The 17,831-nt window shown below is 40.2% G+C and overlaps 1 protein-coding gene across 1 annotated transcript in view; it reads right to left on the reverse strand.

Annotated features, from left to right (window-relative positions):
* The window catches only part of DNAH11 (dynein axonemal heavy chain 11), a 299,590-nt gene that overhangs the window by 67,414 nt on the left and 214,345 nt on the right, over positions 1-17,831 (reverse strand). Inside the window, exons 61-62 of the mRNA XM_084618686.1 lie at positions 16,898-16,999; positions 2,459-2,593 (exon numbers count right to left, since the gene is read on the reverse strand). Of these exons, the coding sequence (XP_084474812.1) occupies positions 2,459-2,593; positions 16,898-16,999 (237 nt within the window). The remainder of the gene's footprint in view (positions 1-2,458; positions 2,594-16,897; positions 17,000-17,831) is intronic.

Genomic DNA, 17,831 nt, shown 5'->3' on the forward strand with positions numbered 1-17,831 from the left:
CGAATAATGGTGTGATTAATCGCACTGTTAAACAATAATAGAATATCATTTATTTAAAATATTTGGATGTTGTCTACATTTTAAAATATATTGATTTCAGTTACAACACAGAATACAAAGTGTACAGTGCTCACTTTATATTTATTTTAATTACAAGTATTTGCACTGTAGAAAAATAGTATTTTTCGATTCACCTAATACAAGTATTGTAGTGCAATCATGGAAGTTGAACCTACAAATGTAGAATTATGTACCAAAACCCCTGCATTCAAAAATAAAACAATGTAAAATTTTAGAGCCTGCAAGTCCACTCAGTGCTACTTCTTGTTCAGCCAATTGCTCACACAAACAAGTTTGTTTACACTTGCAGGAGATAATGCTGCCCTCTTCTTGTTTACAATGTCACCTGAAAGTGAGAACAGGCATTCTCATGGCACTGTTGGAGCCGGCATCGCAAGATATTTATGTGCCAGATGTGCTAAAGATTCATGTGTCCCTTCATGCTTCAACCACCATTCCAGGGGACATGCGTCCATGCTGATGATGGGTTATGCTTGATAACCATCTAAAGCAGTGTGGACCGACGCATGTTCACTTTCATTATCTGAGTCAGATGCCACCAGCAGAAGGTTGATTTTCTTTTTTGATGGTTCGGGTTTTGTAGTTTCCACATCAGAGTACTGCTCTTTTAAGACATCTGAAAGCATTCTCCACACCTCGTTCCTCTCAGATTTTGGAAGGCACTTCAGATTCTTAAACCTTGGTTTAAGTGCTGTAGCTATCTTTAGAAATCTCACATTGGTACCTTCTTTGTGTTTTGTCAAATCTGCAGCCTGAAAGTGTTCTTAAAATGAACAACATGTACTGGGTCACCATCTGAGACTGCTATAACATGAAATATAGGGCAGAATGCAGGTAAAACAGCAGGGGACATACAGTTCTCCCCCAAGCAGTTCAGTGACAAATTTAATTAATGCATTATTATTTTTTTTTAAACAAGCATCATCAGCATGGAAGCATGTCCGCTGGAATGGTAGCCAAAGCATGAAGGGGCATCTGAATGTTTAGCATATATGGCATGTAAGTACCTTGCAATGCCAGCTACAAAAGTGCCATGCAAACGTCTGTTCTCACGTTAAGGTCACATTGTAAAATAAGCAGCGGGCAGCATTTTCTCATGTAAATCTAAACAAACTTGTTTGTCTTAGCGATTGGCTGAACAAGAAGTAGGACTGAGTGGACTTGTAGGCGCTGAAGTTTTATATTGTTTTGGTTTTGAGTGCAGTTATGTCATAAAAAAGAAATCTATATTTGTAAGTTGCACTTTCATAACAAAGAGATTGCACTACAGTACTTGTATGAGGTGAATTGAAAAATACTATTTCTTTTGTTTATCATTCTTGTAGTACAAATATTTGTAATAAAATAATATACACTGATTTCAATTACAACACAGAATACAATATATATGAAAATGTAAAAAAACATTCAAAATATTTAATAAATTTCAATTGGTATTCTATTGTTTAACAGTGCGATTAAAACTGCAATTAATCATGATTAATTTTTTTGAGTTAATCGCATGAGTTAACTGCAATTAATCGACAGCCCTAAACTGAACTTTACTATATTTAAAAAAATCTTTTAAAAATACATTGGAAGAACACAGGAATATAAGTAGTATAACCATCTTCCATGTATTTATTATTTTATTATTGTTAATACTAATTTACCAAGAAAGGATGTGTAATAAATTCCACATATTGTGTCAAGACAGCATTATCTGTGTGAGTAATTATAGCAGCACTATGTCTTACTTGAATGGCTATATAGAAACTGACCATTAAACAGGCATCTGTTTTACTATAATGATATTTGTCTACACATAAAGATAATGGCTACATTGAAAATTATACTATGTTTTTTAATAAAAATGCATTTAGTTCCTATTAAATATGAATAGTTTTGCAACAGCAATATATATATATAAAATCCAGCTAGTGTATTCTACTTACTTACAGACTAAGTACAATGTGGGCGGATGCAATATGACTCAATCCTGACCGAGAGGATTGTTCAGTCTCTCTGCTCATTAACCAGAGGCTGCCCATGCTGTCATAATGTGTTCACAGTTGTGTACAAATGTGGTGACTTAGTTATGGAGACTTTTCTCTGTGGGCCATGCAAACATAACCTAGTGAGGGGCATGTGATTTTTAAAAAAATGCATGACACCTCTGATAGTATTCTCAGATTTTGGTTGCCTATTACCTTACCTTGCCTATTAGGTTGTGTTTGCTTGCTTGTTTTTTTACTGAAGTGATTTACCTGGGAATTTAATATCTTATGCTCTAGAATTTTTTAATGTAATCAAAATAGTTTCCAAAATTAATAATTAAAATATTCCAAATATTTAATTATTAATTTTGGAAACAGCATTAAGAAAAAAATCTACTTGCCTGAAGTCCCTTGACAAGTCTGTTAGCCAGCTCAATTGTTTTGTTGGTTCGGTTCACATCTTCTTGACATTGGACTTTTTCTGCTATTGCTTTTTCAAATGATGCCGTGAGTCTGCACAGATTGCTATCCAGATCCTGCACAACAGAGTCAGATATGGGTTTTGTAACCTCAGCCATTTTTTTCTCTACTTTAATAAATAGTTTACGTGTATATAATGACGTTCATTCTGAAGGACGTGAAGTCTTTAAAGCAGGAACTGTGTCTTCCTATATGTCTGTGGAGCTCCTGGCAGATTTTGTGTGCTGCACACGCGCACACACACACACACGCACACACAACTTCCAGAGTTTCTTATTAAGCATACATTGACAGACATAATGAAGAGTACACTGGACCACAGGGATAGGTGAGGAAAGTCTGAAGTTACTTTGTTTTAAAAGGAATCAGGTTTCTGCTTTAATATGACAAGGATGAGTATTATGGTAAGGCCTAAAGGTCCCAACCAAGACTGGGACCCCATTGTACTAGACACCGTACAAAACACATAGCAAGAAATAATCCCTGCTCCAAAGAGCTTACAATATAAACAGACAGCAAAAAGATGACTGACAGAAATTGTAATCATCCCCATTTTACAGAAGGACATCAGGGCACAAGGACATCAAGTGACTTGCCCCATGTCACACAGGAAGTCTGTAGTGGATACAGAAAGGGAATGCAGATCTCAAGTCCAGTCCAGGGCTTTAACGAAAAGACCATCGTGATTCTTCCTCTCTGCTCATTGTTATACATGAGAATCCTAGGTCTCTTCTAACCTGGAAGATTCTATGGTTAACTGAAGAACTAGTGGTATCACAAGAGACTGAAAGGTGGGGAAAGGATTTTTAGACAAGAATGTTTAAAATTATTTCTATTCATCCCTCTTTAACTGAAACATCTGAGAAATACGGAGAATTTGTTTTATTAATTATTATTATTAAAGATTAGTCAGCCCAACTCTTCCATTAAAGCTTAAGAAAGCTCTCAATAATCCTTGAAAGTTTCCAACAAGACCAAAAAGCTACGAAAGACCCTACATTTCCCCTACTTCTACAACCAAAAATTAAAAGCCACCTTCTGTTTATGACTAAGGCTGTGAGTCTTTCACGAAGGTCACAGATTCTGTGACTTTCCAGGACCTCCGTGACATCCACTGCTGCAGCGGCTGACCCCAGGGCTGCCCAAGCAGCTAGGGTGACCCTGGGGCCAGCCGCACGGGCCGCTGCTTCGGTGGCCCCAGGTAGCTGGTCCCGGGAGCTGCTGTGGAACAGCGGTCTGGGAGCAGCAGCGGTGCCCCGGGCCGCCTCCCCCTGTAGGAGGAGCAGCAATGGCCAGAGCACCCCCACCCCCAACCTCCCACAGAACAGCAGCATCTGCTGGAGCGCCTTTCTTCCTCCAGCACCTAAGATTTAGCTTGGGGTATTTTTAGTCATGGACAGGTCACTGGCTGTGACTTTTTGTTTATTGCCCGTGACCTGTCCATAACTTATACTAAAAATACCCGTGACTAAATTGTAGCCTTATTTATGACAAAAAATCAAACAAGGACACACACATTCGCCTCCCTTCACAGGTCACCTTTAACAATCATTAATAGAAGGTAGACAAAAAAGTCCAATGTATTGATCATAGATTTAGTTTCTCCATCGCCCAGGTATCCTCCCCCTTATACTTCCAAAGGGAAATTAATGCTTCCTAGCACAGTAAAAAAATAAAAAATAAATGAGTGAAGAAACATGAAAGAAAGATGGCACCAAAGTCAGATGCTTGAGTGACAGACATGTCGCTATGTAAGATTTAAGAAAAAGGTAACCAGTTGGAAAGTCTCATTTTTGCACATGAACATCCAGGTGAGGCACTGCAAGAACACAATAAAAAAGACTTTTGAAAGAAAGCAGTTGCAGAGAGGTCTTCTGAAGCCATTTTGCTGCCCCAAAGCGGTTTCAGAAACTGCTTAGCTAACTTCTGCCTTGCACAAAAATAACTCCATCTCAGAGGTACTAAGAGAAGAGCTACCAAGAAGCAAAGAGTACACAGTTCCACAACAGAATGATTTCCTGCGAAGAAATGTTTTAGACTATAATTACCAAGAACAGTAGTTTGGATAGGCAAATCCATGGGAGTGAAAACAGACAATCAGGAAAATTTCAAAGAATTCAAGCAGTACAATGAGAGCAATAAAATGTTGGAAAGAAGGGAACAGCTGGAATGCCAGGTTAGATCTTGATATGTAAAGGTGATTTGTATTGGCTCCCTCATTACCCACAAGATTTCTATTTTGTTTATAGAGGTGTTTATGATGATGATTTTAAACCTGAAAGTTAAAGATGACCCATTTTGTGTGACAAAATCCTCTGAGGGCTTCCAAAGGGACACTTGAAAAAGATGGAACATTAACTGTGATCCTACCGGATTTAATGGACTGAGTGAGTCTTGAATGCTGCAAATAGTAAGAAGGGTCTAACATACAAAGCTAAAAAAGTTTTTCTTTCATGACTGTGGAGAATGATGGAGATATCTGTATTATCTTTTATGAATACCATATGTATCTCAGTTTACCTGCTTGATATTATCCTGCCTGACTGCATAGAGTCCAATCAAAGGAGACTGTTGGGGGGAACAAATAGGAAGCAAAACAATAACAAAGATACCGTACCCCACCAGTGAGAATACAAAGGGTCCTCATGGAAACAATGCAGGAGCTATTTATTGGGGAATGCCCACCTGCCTGGTTCCAGTCAGACCAGGTTAATTTTTCCCAAGCCTCGGATCAAGTGGCACTAAACCATTAAAGACGCAATGGCCCAAGGAAGCAACACTGTGTTAAACTGTTTCAATACAACACAAAGAGGGGAGACTATCTAGAAAAGACATTATAATGTTTCAATTAGTACTAAATAGCGGATGCTCTTAATGATTTTAGTAATAAAATAAAAACAATAGAAATTTTCAACTATTATATTATGACATCAGTAGTAGCACTGCATAATATGACGTCATGAAGGAATACAAAAAGAAAAAGAAAAAAAGATTTCCAAAAAAAAAAAAAATTCCAAAAAAATTTCCAAAACAATTTTCCATAACAAAAAAGTTTTCAGAATTTTCATTTGATGGGAAATTTCAAGAATATTTGTTTTCATTCTGACATGGAATGAAAACAAAAAACTTTGAAATGTCAAAATTTCCCACAAAACAGAAATTCCAAGTCTTAACCAGCTCTAGTGAGCAGTTGCCAAAAGAGAATGCTGAAGGGGCTTTCTCCCCCAAACCTGGAGCAGGGGTCTGGGCTGAACAGAACTTACCCAAAACTTGCAAGGAAATAAAAAATAAAGTTTAGGTATAGCACAGGCATATAGACCTTCTGTAGTTTTATCCCTGTGCGCTCTGCTTGTTATGTACCTTTGGGTGAATAAATAAATAAATGCTTTGTTTAGAACAGTGGTTTTCAATCTTTTTTCATTTGCAGACCCATTAAAATTTTGAATGGAGGTACAGACCCCTTTGGAAATCTTAGACATAGTCTGTTGACTCTCAGGGTTTCGCGGACCACAGGTTGAAAACCACTGGCTTAGAAGAAGCTCTTGAGTCAGCTTCTGGTTTTAAATCAGCTTTTTAATCAGCTGCTGGTTACAGGCTCCTGGAGGAAGATGGCTTACAGGTGCCAAACACAGCTGGGTCTGTCCTGTTATCACAGTTGGTAAACAGAGGAGCTGCAGCCCAGAGATCCACTCTTAGAGTGGTAGGACTGCATGGTTCTACCCAGAAAGGGATGACAGTAGCGAAACCTGTCACCAAAGAGGTGCACTTGACAGGAACTAAAAATGGGTCTAAAGCCCAGCTCACCCTGTAACCACCATACTGTGAGAATCTGGGGAGCCAGAACCTCGGTCTGTGGATCCATGAGAAATTGCCACATCCATGCTGCCACCCAACAGGTCTGGCAGAGCAGTGACTGATGGGCTGTGAGCCTTGTGAGGCCAAGCACCACTGGATGTCCTGCCAAGAGAGGCCCTGACTAGAGGAGCTTACCATATTCTCTTATTGGCCCAGGAACACTATTGAAGACGTAGGAAAAACACCTGGAGGCTGTCTGTGCATCAAGGCAGATCACTGACCTGCTGCTTAGATACACCCGGCCTTGTTTCAGCTCTGTCTCAACCTTGACTCCAGGTAACCCAGTTCTGGCTTGTGTATCCTGGCTCTGACCACTAGAGTTGACTGCTCCTGCCCCAATTCCTGACAGACATTAACCAGGACCCATTTACAGAGGCCAGCAACTGGGAATTTAGCATTATAAAGACAGAAGACAGTCAGGACTTTCCTTTATTTTTTTTTCTGGAGAAGTGCAAATTACAGTAGCCAACCTCAAAAAATCAAAAATCATGAGATTTTCCCCAAACATTCATGGCATTTTTTTTTAAATTATATTGTGTTCTATTTTGGGTCTGTCTTTTGAACTTCTCCTGCTCATCCCTAGTGTGTGTGCATGTGTGAGAGACAATTAGTGTTTCTCTCTCTCCCACATTTATTGGGAAAGGAGATTTTTCACCCCCACAGCTGCCCATACCCATCCCTGCAATTAATTCTGCCCCCCAACCTCCAAATCAATCCTGTCCCCACATCAGTTCAGCTGCCCTGACAGCCCCCACCATACATCAGTTCAGCTCCCACCTTCCATCTATTCGGCCTCCCAGCCTTCCAGGATGGTGGGGAGCAGTTCTGGCATTCTTCACCCCCCTCTGCCCCTTCCCAGGCCAGGGGATGCAGAAGCAATGGTGCCATCCTGACCTTGTTGCTCACAGAAGAAGAGGGAAAAAGAGTGGATGGAGCCATCTTGAACCACTGGGTTCCGTAGCTCCCTCCTGTTCCCTCCCTTCCTTCCTGTGAGGATAGATTCAGGTTGCTGAGGGGAGGGGAAGGAGGAGAGTACTCTCTTCCTGCAGCAGCTGGGATTGGCTGCCTGCCCCATTTGCCGACCTGGGGCTAGGCAACCAATCAGAAGGGGTTTGCCACCTGGCAGGGCTCAAATTGGTTAGAAGACTGGAGCTTCTCACATTATTGAGAGACCAGACTCCAGCCCCCGCCAAAATCCTGTCACTCATGAAAAAGATCATGAGAGTTGGCAATATTGCAATTATACATAAGGAAAACCCTACACTTTCTTGAACAAAAATCATCAGAGTGTGAGCAGTGCCAGTCACGGGGAAAGTACTGATGAATCTGCCCAGTGATCTTCCTCTAAGAACAATCTATCTCAATTTCTTGTTTCTATGGCACTTTCTGATCAGGATGCATTTTTAGCTTCATGACCTTCAACATACCTAAAGTAAACTGCTGTTATTATACAATACACTTCCTGTCAGCTACACCAATGTTTGTATAACTATAGTTATAGAGAGTTTTTTCATCCTAAATCACTTTAAATTCTATGGGATGGTGCACACTCATTTTTAAACACTTATTACTGAGCAAAGCATGTACTCCCATGAATGTTGCCCTGGAATCTCTGTTCGACCACTGATGGTGGCAAGCACTTGCACTCTGTAGTAAATGCTACCTGGATTAGGCCCTTAGATTGTAATCTCTTTAAGGTAAGAAATGTATTTTACACCATTATAAAGCGATGGATAAATTTGTGGTGTTATGCAAGCAATTTTAAAGATAAATAATAAAAACAACATTTCCCATCCAAATATCACCCTAGCTCGACCCTGCCTAGTCAGATCTAATACACACCGTATTATCTCTCTGTGTGGGTGTATCTAAACAATTTTCATAAGGATTTTTACCATATGGTCTTACTGTGGTGCTTCTGGTATACTATGCCCCCAACGCTTCTGAAGTAATGGACTATAATGTCTTTACAGTGGAGTTGCTGAGTCCTGTGGTTCAAATATTTATCAGTTAATTTTTTTTAAAAAAATGGAACAGTTTTCTATTTATTGTATTTCCTAGTATGGACCCTGATTCCCCCATACATTTACTTCAGAGGATAGTACCTAGTATCATAAGTGGTCTCATTAAAATATTGGAAACTGTCATTGAAGTAAGCATTTGCAGGCTTGGGCATGCGCATGTAAACCCAGCCTTAAAGGTTTAGCACTCAAGAAGAAATCTGTGCACTTAATTTTTCTTTTAAGAAGTTTAACTGGTGTTAAAACACAATAAATATTTAAACAATGTACAGCATTTGCACTAGTAGGTATATCTGTTATTTAAAAAAAACCCAAAAACCTACAATAAATCATATTGTTTGCACTTGACAGGGATTTTAATGTCATTTTACAATGATGAAGTGAGCTGTAGCTCACGAAAGCTTATGCTCAAATAAATTGGTTAGTCTCTAAGGTGCCACAAGTACTCCTTTTCATTTTACAATATATTTTAGAACGCATTAAAAGTGAAGGGTGAAGCTCATAGTGTCACCTAAGCTGACTAAATATTATTGATTAATGACTAATGGGTGCAATGATTATTAATCATTACAGAAAATTACTATCTACAAAAACTTCTATTTGAAAAATATTTACAACTTTCTCTGCTGGCCAATAAAAAGGTACTGGGACATAGGGAAGGGAGCCATTGGAAATCCATGTCTAGAGACAGCGGTCACTAATGACACTCTGCCTTTAACTCTATTCCTCAAAAAGATTGGGACAGGGAAGGGGACTGAGCTGGAGAAAGATGGGCAAAAGTCTGAGGAGTGCATTGAAGGATAGAGGCCAGTGAATGAATTGACTGATGTTTGGATAGCTGTAGGAAAAATATAAATGCCTACTTCAGTATGATGAATCAAGAGATTCTTGACAGAAAAGTAACCTGCACCATTCTTATCCCATTTGTTATGCTCCAATATAGAGAGGAAGAGTGGGCAGTTAATTACATCGTAGTAATGGGAACTGGTGCTCACAACTAATGTGGACAATCTTAATCTCTTTATTACACTGCTTGATTTGACACTGGTGTAAGCTATTTTACACATGCAGAATACCTGCTTGTGATGGTATAGGCACCTGGTGATTAGTTAGTCTTGGAAGCTTTCCTGGGCTCACTCAGACTGAGGTTACTGTTGATATAGAGAGAGGAGGGCAGGCACTTTAAATCAGGAGTGACAATCTTTAAATATTAGAGGGCCCCAATTTTTATTTTTTCTTGTGTTGTGGAAGGCCACAAAGTAAATCTTGTTAGGAAGGCTGGCTACAGAAGGTTTTTGGCAGCTGGAAGGGGGGTAAGGTCTGGTGCTTGGTCTGTGGGGTGCCCGTTTCATATTCTCTTCCCCTGAATGATCACATTTGCCTTCTCTCCATGCCCACTATTACTGGGTTCAGATACCCCACAATGTGACTCTTCCCTTCCCCACTGTTCTATTACAGCACTCTCCTATACTGCTTACCTTCAAATCCCTGGTGAACTATATTCACTGTCAAACCTGGGGTACTGCATAGGAGACTCTGCGAATGGAGTGCCCTGTAGAAGGTAGCACATCAGCTGGGAGGTACTGTATTAGGCCTTGTCTATATTGAAAAGTTACATTGCGTGTGTTAACATGTGTTCTAACCCATTAAACACTCAGGGCAAGACTCAGGCCTGTGCCAGAACTCTGCCTAGTGCAGGAGGAGAAGCAGGAAGTCAGAGGGTATATCTACAATGCAGCTGGGAGCCAGCCTCTCCCCGGGTTAACAGACTTGCACTCGCTTTGTTCTATCGGGCATGCTAAAAATAGCAGCGTGGACATTGTGGCTCTGGCAGAGACTAGGGCTAGCCACATGAGTTCAAACCCAGGGGATCACCCAGGCCACAGCCCAAGCCGCAATATCCACCTTGCCGGTTTTGGAATGCTAACTCAAGCAGAGGTAGTGCAAGTGTGACCACCTCAGCTGGAAGGCTCACTCCAACTGCAGTATAGATGGTCAGAATCAACACATACTAGAACGGTTGTCATGCAGCTCTACGTTGCACCACTCATACAGGGTGGTTAGTAGAGCCTGTGCTGGTGGAAGATTGGTGTAGCGTAGTTAAACTCCACTACGCACCTTCCTTCCCCCAGTGCATTCCCCCCTCCCTCTACAGCAGGGGTCGGCAAACTTTTTGGCCCGAGGGCCACATCTGGGTATGGAAATTGTATGGCGGGCCATGAATGCTCATGAAATTGGGGGTTGGGCTGTGGGAGCGGGTGAGGGCTCCGGCTGGGGGTGGGGATGAGGTGTTGGGGGTGCAGGAGGGTGCTCCAGCCTGGGACTGAGGGGTTAGGAGGGTGGGAGGGGGATCAGGGCTGGGTCAGGGGGTCAAGGTGTGGGAGGGGGTCAGGGTGCAGGCTCCGGGCAGCATTTACCTCAAGCAGCTCCAGGAAACAGTGGCATGTCCCTCCTCCGGCTCCTATGTGGAGGTGCAGCCAGGTGGCTCTGCGCACTGCCCTGTCTGCAGGCGCCGCCCTGCGCTCCCATTGGCCGCGGTTCCTGGGTTTGGAGCCCCCTGGCTGCCCCTACGCATAGGAGCCAGAGGCAGGACATGCCACTGCTTCCGGGAGCCACGCAGAGTGGGGCAAGCCCCTGACTCTGCTCCCCGGCGGGAGTTCGAGGGCCAGATTAAAACATCTGGAGGGCTGGATATGGCCCCCGGGCCGTAGTTTGCCCATCCCTGCTCTACAGGCTACCTACCTAGATGTTGGGGGGCATAGGCACAGACCAGGAGTGTCAGAAGCTCCCTAAAAGTGATGGGGCCACGGCCCCCTGATACCCCCTGTTCTGTCACCCCTGGCACAGACCTGAATCCAGCTCATGAGCACTAAGCAGAGTTCCCCTACACTGGAGAATCCTCCGTACATTTACGGCTAGACTATGACTCACTTATGCTGCCTGAGTGGCATAAAGGGAAAGTAAATTCACTATAGAATCTGGCCCCCACTGTATCAAAGTCTATCATGTTAGATGTTAAACATTTTGTCAGCAGGTCATGATTAACTCTACAGTTCTACATGACAGTCTGTCTCTCAACTCAGTATAAAGTCAGGTGGGTCATCATGTTGGTTAACATGTGATCTAACACAAGATAACTTTTCCACTGTGGACAAGCCTTGGGAAACCAAGCATACCCTAGACCATGCCTGACAAGTGTTTGTCCAACCTGTTCTTAACCTCACTAGGAAGCCTTCTCTGAGTTTAACTAGCCTTATACTTAAAGTTTTCCCTATTATCTAACCTAATATTTCATAATATTTAACCTAACTGAATTAAGCCTCAGGACATCCCATAACTTTTATGGGTGGGGAAACTTGACAACCTCTGTGGCTCAAAGTATGTGGCAAAGCTGGGAAGAGAATTCTGACTGGTCTTTATCATAAGACTCTGGTAATAAAATAAGATTAATTTGTTTGTAGCTGAAGCTCCTACAATCTAACCTTTACTAATTGGAGGTTATTTCCCCAGCTTTCTGTACAGAAGTGGTTTTAACTAGGGCTGTCAATTAATCGCAGTTAACTCATGCGATTAACTAAAAAAAAACTAATTGAGATTAATCGCACTTATAACAATAGAATATCAATTGAAATTTATTAAATATTTTTGGATGTTTTTCTACATTTTCAACATTGACTTCAATTACAACACAGAATACAAAGTGCACAGTGCTCACTTTATATTTTTATTACAAATATATGCACTGTAAAAATGATAAACAAAAGAAATAGTTTTTTTCAATTCACCTCATACAAGTACTGAAGTGCAATCTCTTTATCGTGAAAGTGTAACTTACAAATGCAGATTTTTTTCTGGTTACATAACTGCACTCAGAAATAAAACAGTGTAAAATTTTAGAGCTTACAAGTCCACTCAGTCCTACTTCTTATTCTGCCAATCACTACGACAAACAAGTTTGTTTACATTGAAGGGAGACACTGCTGCCTGCTTCTTATTTACAAGGTCACCTGAATGCGAGAACAGGCATCCGCATGGCACTTTTGTAGCTGGCGTTGGTATTTACATGCCAGATATGCTAAGCATTCGTAGGCCCCTTCATGCTTTGGCCACTATTCCAGAGGATATGCTTCCATGCTGCTGATGCTTGTTTAAAAAAATAATGTGTCAATTAAATTTGAGACTGGACTCCTTTGGGGGAGAATTGTAGGTCTCCTGTTCTGTTTTACCCGCATTATGCATATATTTCATGTTATAGCAGTCTCAGACGATGACTCAGCACATGTTTGTTTTAAGAACACTTTCACAGCAGATTTGACAAAGCGCAAAGAAGGTACCGCTGTGAGAAATGGCTACAGCGCTCAACCCAAGATTTAAGAATCTGAAGTGCTGTCCAAAATCTGAGAGAGACTAAGTGTGGCGCATGCTTTTAGAAGTCTTAAAAGAGCAACACACTGATGTAGAAACTACAGCACCCAAACCACCAAAAAAGAAAATCAGTCTTCTGCTGGTGGCATCTGACTCAGATGATGAAAATGAACATGTGTCAGTCCACACTGTTTTGTATCATTAACAAGCAGAACCCTTCATCAGCATGGAAGCATGTCCTCTGGAATGGTGGTTGACGCATGAAGGGACATATGAATCTTTGGTGCATCTGGCATGTAAATATCTTGCAACACCAGCTACAACAGTGCCATGCGAATGCCTGTTCTCACTTTCAGGTGACATTGTAAACAAGAAGCAGGCAGCATTATCTCCTGCAAATTGTAACCAACCTTGTTTGTCTGAGTGATTGGCTGAGCAAAAAGTAGAACTGAGTGGACTTGTGGGCTCTAAAGTTTTACATTGTTTTGTTTTTGAATGCATTTTTTGGGGTACATAATTCTACATTTGTAAATTCAACTTTCGTGATAGAGAGACTGCATTGCAGAACTGGTATGAAGTGAATTGAAAAATAAATATTTTTTGTTTTTTCAGAGCAAATATTTGTAATCAAAAATATAAAGTGAGCACTGTACATTTTGTATTCTGTGCTGTAATTGAAATTAATATATTTGAAAATGTAGTAAACATCCAAAAATATTTAAAGTAAATGGTATTCTATTGTTGTTTAACAGGGCGATTAATTTTTTAAATCACTTGACAGCCCTAGTTTTAACTATATTTTTTAAAAGAAATTTTTATTTTTATCTAGTTGACAATCCTGGAAAGGTGTTTGTTTGTACATGTTTCTTGGTGATTTAGACTGCAGTGTTATAATGACTTTAATCTTGTTAAGCCTTATATAATACTGTCAGATAAGCACAAAGTTTTAATAAAAATGTTTCAATTATATCAGTAATAGATATTAAAACATTACCTTTACATGGACAATTCAAATACATTGCAGTAACTGCCAAGTGGTATCTTTCCTTTATCTAGTGCTACATTACAGTAAGTGGAACAGGTACAGAGAAGCGCTACTAGGATGATCCGAGGAATGGAAAACTTGCTTATGAAAGAAGACTCAAGGAGCTTGGCTTGTTTAGCCTAACTAAAAGAAGGTTGAGGGGAGATATGATTGCTCTCTATAAATATATCAGAGGGATAAATACTGGAGAGGGAGAGGAATTATTTAAGCTCAGTACCAATGTGGACACAAGAACAAATGGATATAAACTGGCCACCAGGAAGTTTAGACTTGAAATTAGACGAAGGTTTCTAGGAGGGAAGTTTTGGAATAGACTTCCAAGGGAAGCAGTGGGGGCAAAAGATCTATCTGGCCTTAAGATTAAACTCGACAAGTTTATGGAGGAGATGCTATGATGGGATAACATGATTTTGGTAATTAATTGATCTTTACATATTCATGGTAAATAGGCCTAATGGCCTGTGATGGGATGTTAGATGGGGTGGGATCTGAGTTACCGAGGAAAGAATTTTCTGTAGTATCTGGCTGGTGAATCTTGCCCATATGTTCAGGGTTTAGCTGATTGCCATATTTGGGGTCAGGAAGGAATTTTCCTCCAGGGCAGATTGGAAGAGGCCCTGGAGGTTTTTTGCCTTCCTCTGTAGCATGGGGCACGGGTCACTTGCTGGAGGATTCTCTGCTCCTTGAAGTCTTTAAACCACGATTTGAGGACTTTAATAGCTCAGACATAGGTGAGAGGTTTTTCACAGGAGTGAGTGGGTGAGATTCTGTGGCCTGCGTTCTGCAGGAGGTCAGACTAGATGATCATAATGGTTCCTTCTGACCTTAGTATCTGTGAATCTATGAATTATTGTGAGCCCATTTCAAAATCTGATAATGCCACATAGCTTCAGGATGCCTTTTTGAGTATATTCGTAATTTATACAAATGAGCTACTTAAATCAGATTACTCATGTAAAACAGCAAAACACACTGGGAAGTAGTCCCTTTTTCCTATAGTTTGTGGAAAAACATAAGGCATTTGGATAAACTGCAAGATTTTTTCCACTGGCCTATGAACAAACCACCCCATAATTGAAGCTGAGGAGATCCAAGATGTGGGCTGCAAGAAGCAAGCATGGAGTTCTCCAGCTCAACAGGAGATCTTACAGTATTCATGATTTCCTTACTGTAACCTGTCATTCTATTGTCTGTTTTACTAGAACAAGTAACCACATCCAGCCCCTGTGTGAAAAGAAGCCTGGCTGAAGATCTATTGTGTATTCTATATGGCTATTGAGAAAAATATTCATGTTAAATATGCAATGTGATGACATATTTGGCCATATACGGGAAACAGATAACAGCAAGGGGAACTGTAACTTAACCTGTGGTGTACAACTTTTCCTACAGGAAACTCACCATAATTAAAGCAAAATAAACACATGACCACATGTAGAGAAATTCATAAGGGGAAAAAATCGGAAATGCACATATATTAAGGGTCAGAAACTGGACTCAGAGATGGGATCTTATTGAATTATAAGAATAAGCAGACAGTAAAAATTTTTTTGAGCTATTAAGCACAGAACAAGAAAGCACAAGCTCTTTACTCTGAAAATTGACTAAGAAAGGCACTGTGGGAGACCCACATTTGCTATCTCACAATGACTTCCAGATCATTATTACCATCAAACATGCTTAAAGGATTTATTCCTCTTCCTCTCAACCACCTATTTGCCAGCCTTGCAAACTCAGTCTGGGAACTGAAAGTCAACCTGGGTTCTTTCCTTCTTGTATGTCACTCCCCGATAATAAGGATTCTGCATGCCAAATTCTCCCCAGTTAGAAATGAAGTTGCGCAAGTCTGACTCAGGATAGAATCTGCTCCTTCTATTGGAATTTTGTTAACAATCTGACAATGAGTAAGCCAGGACAACATCCCAGATCGCTTTCTCACAGCTAAGTTAATTCAGCAGGGCTGACAGGAGTAAAGAAAGGAGTAAAGAATTATTTTTGTCCAGAAAGTAAGCATACGTGGCTCTGAATATAAACACAGGAAAAAGAGTTCAATAAATATTTCGTGGTAACTATACTTTTTGGTACAACCAATATCTCAAAAGACAGGATGGTCTGAAGAAGCTGAGGTCCTGGTTTCTATCTCCAAGTTTCTCAATGTTTTTCTTAAAGATTCAGAAGGGATTTAATAACATTTTTATTATTTAATTAATACCAAGCATAAATGCAGATGGGCATGAGATTCCAATGCCCAATCTGGAAGTTATTCCTATCCACCAACAAGTCAATAGCCATATAACAACAACTGATTCTGCAGGGATATACAGCTCATATAAATAACAGAATGATTTATATCAATTGCCATTTTTGTTTATTAAATCTATTGGTTTTGTATGTAGCTGAATGGCTTTGGGGAAATTCTGTAATTTCTTGTTGTCATAAATATAAAGGGAAGGGTAAACCCCTTTAAAATCCCTCCTGGCAAGAGGAAAAATCCTCTCACCTGTAAAGGGTTAAGAAGCTAAAGGTAACCTCACTGGCACCTGACCAAAATGACCAATGAGGAGACAAGATACTTTCAAAAGCTGGGAGGAGGGAGAGAAACAAAGGGTCTGTGTCTGTCGGTATGCAGCTTTTGCTGGGGAGAGAACAGGAATGGAGTCTTAGAACTTTTAGTAAGTAATCTAGCTAGGTATGTGTTAGATTATGATTTCTTTAAATGGCTGAGAAAGGAACTGTGCTGAATAGAGTGACTATTTCTGTCTGGGTGTCTTTTTTGTAACTTAAGGTTTTGCCTAGAGGGATTCTCTATGTTTTGAATCTAATTACCCTGTAAGATATCTAAAATGCAGGATGCTCTTCAACAGATTTACAGGAAAAGTAGTAATAAAGCTTAATACAGAACAACCATATCTTTGACAATAAAACAAGGACTTTATGGCATTTCAGAGCTGGGGAGTAATAAAACCAGTTATCTTTCTGGACAGAGTTGGTGCCTTGCCATAGAGATGGACACAAGCCAATGAAATGAGTTCAAGATACTTGAAGAGGACTATCGTTGTTCAGACAGTACTTACAACAAGCTTTTTCCTAATTGCTTCTAGCTTTTCAGTGGCTGCTGCTAGTTCGACATTTGCCTGGGCCAGTGCATGACGTTTTGGCTCCACTTCACAATACACCTCAAGAAAGAGAGAGAGTATAGTTTCATTTGGACAAAAAGTAAGTCTTGAATTCATTCACAAAAACGGCAAATGACACCTGATGAAAGAGCTTCTAATCTGTACAACGAACCAGTAAGTCACAGGTTGCATACATTTGCTCTACCTTTGTACATGGTAGTGAAATACATACAAACCTACAATAAATACAAAATTATAGCTATACACATATACAACTTGCTTTCTGGGAGAGGAGTTATCCCTTGTAGTTCTGACAGTAGCTTATTTAAGAATATCTTAAATAGAAATGAACGCTGCCCATTTATCCCAAACTCTTTCCAACTTTTGTTTCCTTAGCACAGAATAAGTGGGGGAGGGGTTCAATTTGGGAAAACTGGTCTGCTGTGCAAATCAAATCAATTCACATGTGGAATGATTTTTTTGGTCTCAGAATTAAAGGGTAAAGTGTGCATTTAATGTAAATAGTACATTGTAATCAAGTAGATTTTCTAATATTCACAATTAAAGGACATCCAGACATCATACTGCAATGGGCTTGCTAGTTTGCATATATACCACTGGCATCTACTGGAGAATCAGAATTACTCAACTGTGTCTCAGACTGCCTGTCATGTAGACAGCTAGCTGAGATTTTCCTTTAATTCAAGTGGAAGGGGAATGTGTATCTGGAGAAGAAGGATATACGATCTGTCCCCACTGTTGCATCATAATGACAATTACAAACCCCTAATGGCCACAAAGTTGTTGTTTAAAAATGAAGTTTTCAAGCCTTAGCACTGTTTTCCATTTCAACCTCCATCTGCATTTAGTCTTGTATCTTCACTGAAAATTA

The sequence above is a fragment of the Lepidochelys olivacea genome (assembly GCF_965140295.1).
Source record: "Lepidochelys olivacea isolate rLepOli2 genome assembly, chromosome: 2".
Taxonomy (NCBI): Eukaryota; Metazoa; Chordata; order Testudines; family Cheloniidae; genus Lepidochelys; species Lepidochelys olivacea.